The sequence below is a fragment of the Pan troglodytes genome, chromosome 9 (assembly GCF_028858775.2).
Source record: "Pan troglodytes isolate AG18354 chromosome 9, NHGRI_mPanTro3-v2.0_pri, whole genome shotgun sequence".
NCBI classification, from domain to species: Eukaryota; Metazoa; Chordata; class Mammalia; order Primates; family Hominidae; genus Pan; species Pan troglodytes.
The window spans coordinates 61,615,170-61,620,565 of NC_072407.2; the positions used below are offsets into that span (position 1 = coordinate 61,615,170).

Below are 5,396 nucleotides of genomic sequence, written 5' to 3' on the forward strand. Positions count from 1 at the left end.
TAAAATAAAAGTTAAAAAAGAAAAGAAAATAAATGAAGAAAACACAGTATGGCATCCTAAGTTCTTGTCATTTCTCTACACATAATATTTACCAGCCGTTTGTTCTCAAAAACATAATCACCTTTTAAGGTTTAATCTACCCGGGTTCTCATCATGGAAACTGACTTTTTAAACTGTAATCAATCTCAGTGACACTGTCTCAAACAGATCACTTGGTGGTGGCTGACTACAATGGCACCAGAAATCCAGGAAGTAAAGTTTGTACTTCTTCTCTCTACCTAGCTATTTTTGTGACATACAAAGAGTCACTTATATATTCTTGTTTCTATCTTCGTTATAGAAATAACAATATCTACCCAAATGTTGTTCTTACTAATGTAAATATGTTGCTCCATTTGTCACCCTCTTGAGGGCCTCTTTGATTTCCTTGTTCCTCAAACTATAGATCAGAGAGTTTAACATGGGGATAAGTATAACATAGAACACTGAGAGCACCTTGTCCTACTTCATGGAGTGGCTAGAGCTAGGATGCATGTACACAGAAAGGGCTGTGCCATAGAAGAGAGCCACAGCTGCCAGGTGGGAGGCACAGGTATTGAAGGCCTTGGCACAACATTTGGTTGATGATATTTTCAGTATGGAAGCTACAATGAAACCATAAGACAAAAGGATAACAAGCAAAGAGCCCAACCCAACAAAAATAGCTTCCAGAAAAAGAATCATTTGGCTGATAAAGGGGTTGGAGCAAGACAAGGAAATAATCTGAAGTGTGTTACAGAAGAAATGTTGAATGATATTTGGCCCACAGTAGTAGAGATTAAAGCAAGGGACTGTATGAACTAAGCTACTAAGGAATCCACCCCCACAGACTCCAGCTACCATCTTCCAACAGATACTAGGGACCATGATTGCTGAGTACTGCAGGGGGCTGCCAATGGCCACGTATCTGTCACAGGCCATGATGACCAAGAGGCAGCACTCAGCCAGACTCATCCAGGCCCCAAGAAAATACTGAGTGGCACAGGCAAGGAAGGAAATTGTCTTCTTATCTTTTAAGAAGTCTGAAAGCATCCTTGAGCTGATGGTAGAAGAATAGCAGATGTCTGTAAATGAGAGGAAACTGAGAAAAAAGTACATGGGTGTGTTCAGGTGAGAGTCTATTCCGATGAGGATGATAAGACCCATGTTCCAAATCAGGGTCACAAGGTAGATCACCAGGAAGACTGGAAAGAGGATGAGCTGCAGCTCTTTTTCATCTGAGAGTCCTAGGAGAACAAACATGGCCACAGAGGTGTGGTTCCCACTCACTTCCATGGATCTGCTTGGTGCCATCTGCTGAGAAAAAGAAATGAGAAGGAAATGGGTTTATTCCCAGAAAAGAAAAAGAAACACTATTATTTTCAGTCATGAAACTGGCTAAATATAAAACCTTGAATCATCAATGTTGAGTTAATTTGTGTCTTTCATATATACAATCATGAAACTTTACTGAAAATTTTTTAGATAACTATCGTGCTGTCTTTGGGGACAAAGACAGTAAATAAGCATAATTAGTATGATATCACCTAAAATGTCTTAATTTCTTGTGTAACTGTTTTACAAATACATGGGATTTGAAGATATGCTAAATTAAGAAAATTCTGTCATTTCTCTATACAGTTGACCCTTGAACAACATGGATTTGAACTATGCAGCTCCACTTATACATGAATTTCTTTTCAATAAGTACAGTGGAAAATATTTTAGAGATCTGTAACAATTTGAGAACAATTCCAAATAAACTACATAACCTAGAAATATCAAAAATATTAAGACAAAGTTAGGTATGTCACCACATAAAATATATACAGATATTAGTCTATTTTATCATTTGTTATCACAAAATATACAAAGATCTATTATAAAAAGTTAATTTTTAAAAAATTTATAATGAATAGAAATTTATTGGCTTACAGTTCTGGAGGCTGGGAATTCTAAGATCAAGGGGCTAACATCTGGCAAGGGCTTTCTTGCTGTGTCATACCATGACAGAAGGGCAAAAAGAGGGCAAGAGAGAGAGTAAAAGAGGGCCAACTTCCCCTTTTATAATGAACTCTCTCCCTTGATAATGGCATTAATCCATTCTCTCCACCTTCATAGCCTAATCACATTTCATTGGGCCTCATCTCCTAACACTGTTGTAAAAAGTTAAAATTTATCAAAACTTACATACACAGACACTTAACCATTCATGGTGCCATTCACAAATGAGAGAAATATAAACAAACATAAAGATTCTGTATTAAATCATAACTGCATATCATTAACTGTGGTATATACTGTACTGCTGTAATAATGTTGAAACTACCTCCTGTTGCTATTGCAGTGAGCTCAAGTGTTGAAATTATCTGCTTAAAGTGCTTTGCGAGGCTAGTTATCCTCATGTGGGAAATTCATCTCCCCAAAAAAATGTGTATAGCAGTAAAAAGTTATCTCTCATGGTTCTCAGATATTTTTCTTTGTGCTTAGTACAGTATCATAAACCTTGAATAACACCAAGGAACCAATACAAAGTGCTACTAGTGATGCTGGAAGTGCTCCCAAGAAGCACAAAAATAGTCACAACATCACAAGAAAAAGTTGAATTGTTTGATATATATCACAGATTGAGGTCTGCAGCTACAGTTGCCTGCCATTATAAGATAAGTGAATCCAGCACAAGGACCACTGTGAACAAAAGAAAAGGAAATTCATGAAGCTGTCACTGCAGCTACTCCAGCAGGTACAAAACCCTTATACTTTCTGGGAAATAGCTTTTTATCTCATACTGAAAATGCAACTTTTATATGGGTGCAGGATTGCTATACAAAAGGCATACCTGTAGACTCTAATATTATTCCAGAAAAACTGAAGTCATTATATGACAGCTTAAAGCCAAAGAAAGGTAAAGAATCTAAAGCTGGAGAATTTAATGTTAGTAAAGAATGACTGGATAATTTTCAAAAGAGGTTTGGCTTTTAAAATGTCAAGATAACAGGAAAAGCAACTTCTTCCAACCAAGAGAAGCAGATGAATTCCCAGACACCATTAAGAAAAAAATCATTAAACAGAAAAGATATCTGCCTGAAGAGATTTTTGATGAAGACAAAAGTGCCCTATTCTGGGGCATTGGAGAATGCCACAAAGGACATTTATTAATAAAGAAGAGAAGCAAGTATCAGGATAGGCTAACTTGACTGTTTTGTGCAAATGCAGTTGAGTTTATGATCAGGACTGCCTTTATCTATAAAGCTGCTAACTCCCAAGCCTCAAAGGGAAAAGATAAACACCAGCTGCCAGTCTTTCAGTTGTACAACAAGAAGGTGTGGATAATGAGAATGCTTTTTCTGGATTAGTTCCAGAATGGATGCTTTGTGAAGTCAGGAAGTACCTTGCCAGTAAGGGACTTCCTTTAAAAAATATATTTTGATATTGGACAATGCCCCTGACAACCCAGAACCCCATGAGTTCAACACCAAAGGCATCAAAGTGGTCTACTTGCATTCAAAAACAATGTCTCTAATTTAGCCTCTAGATCAGGGGGTCACAGTGACTTTTAAGTCTCATTACACATGATACTCTATGAAAAGATTGTCAACACTATGGAAAAGGGCGCTAACAGAGAGGACATTATGAAAGTCTGGAAGAATTACGTCATTGAGGATGCTGTCATTGTTACAGAAAAAAACTGGGGAAGCCATTAGACCCCAAACAATACATTCCTGCTGGAGAAAACAGTGTCCAGCCATTGTGCTTTACTTCACAGGATTTATGACAGAGCCAACCAAGAAAATCATGAAAGAGATTGTGGGCATCTAATAATAGTGAGGGGGGTTTCAAGATATGGATCTCAGAGAAATTCAAAAGTTAGTGAACACAACATCAGAGGAATTAACAGAAAACAGCTTGATGGAGATGAGTGCTTCCAGACAAGTGCCAGATAATGAAGAAGAAGACATAGAAGAAGCATTGCCAGAAGACATATTGGCATTAGACAATTGGGCAGAAGGATTCCAGTTACTCATGACTGCTTTTGACTTCTTTTATGACACGGACCCTTCTATGATACAAGCACTGAAACTAAAGCAAATGGTATAGGGTTTGACACCATATAGAAACATTTTTAGAGAAATGAAGAGGGGAAAAAGTCAGACAGAAATTATTATTTGTTTTCATAAAGTTACACTGAGTGAGCCTGTCAATCCTGTCTCTCCCTCCATTTCCTCCACCTCTTCTACTTCTGCTACCCCTGAGACAGCTAGACCAATCCCTCCTCTTACTCTTCCTCCTCAGCCTACACAAGCCAGTATTTCTAAACACCCCTATGCAACATGAAGACAATGAGGATGAAGGTCATTATGATGATCTATTTCCACCCAATGAATAGTAAATACTTTATTTTCCTTATGAGCTTCTTAATAACATTTTCCTCTAGCTTACTTTGTTGTAAAAATACAGTATAAAATACATGTAACATTTAAAATGTGTTGACTACTTATATTATTGGTAAGGCTTCCAGTTAACAGTAGGCCAGTTCAGGGAAAGCAAAGCATTAAGTCTTCAGCCAAATGGTAAATAACCAATAGAATTTTTTGCCTCAGGCACTGTATGCTCTCTTCAAGATTCTATAGCTATCATTCTTTCTAGATCATTAGAACATCCCCCAACCAAAACACATGTTTATTCAAATGTATTCACGTTAGAAAGAAAGTCATGGGGAACCTTGACGGCAGAAAATAGCTGTCAAATATAGCCTGGGAGTTGTGTCTAAGTGTAGAAGTTGAAATCTCAAACATTTCCATTGCTGTGATATTAATGGAATAAACTATGTATGAACTACAAGTATTTGTCAACATTAGCCATCCAAAATATCTTCCTTCTCCCTAACCATTTTCCAGTCTCCTAGTTCCAAAAAGAAAAAGAAAATCTCCACAGAAGCATCACACTATTCTTAGAGAAGCACACTCTAAGTGATTTTTTTTCCCAAAATGAGATCAGTCATGGCTTCCTGTTGCACTGCATTGAAAAAAAATTTTCAAGAAATGAGGTGTTTAATTGGAAAAGAACATTTAGATGTTTGTCATTAATATGAAAGGGGAGGATGGTAGCAGACAGACAATGCATTTGGCATCCCAGACTTAGGGGTTGCTTTGTCCACAGTAAGACTGAATAGAGAAAGAATCTTGTGGGAAGAGAACAGAAAGTTGTATTCATTACCTTTTTCATCATCGTCGTCACCAACAGAAGAACAAAGATTTATAGAGTAGCTACAATACATACTGATCCTCTCCTTGCAACTATAAAGATATGTACAATTTTCTCTAATTTATGCTTATTCAATATAAGAACCTTAAATCTGGTATACTATTTACTAAGCA

At 37.0% G+C, this 5,396-nt stretch overlaps 1 protein-coding gene across 1 annotated transcript; it reads right to left on the bottom strand.

Moving 5' to 3' along the window:
- Positions 1-501: 501 nt before the first annotated feature.
- LOC466610 (olfactory receptor 5A1-like) lies at positions 502-1,332 on the bottom strand. Its single transcript, XM_001161855.2, has one exon. It carries the CDS (start codon positions 1,330-1,332, stop codon positions 502-504), a length of 831 nt encoding a protein of 276 aa, XP_001161855.1.
- Between the last annotated feature and the right edge of the window lie 4,064 nt (positions 1,333-5,396).

Bases quoted from the DNA above. Each gene is read 5' to 3' on its own strand.
- LOC466610 (XM_001161855.2), bottom strand. From the start codon at position 1,332: ATGGCACCAAGCAGATCCATGGAAGTGAGTGGGAACCACACCTCTGTG.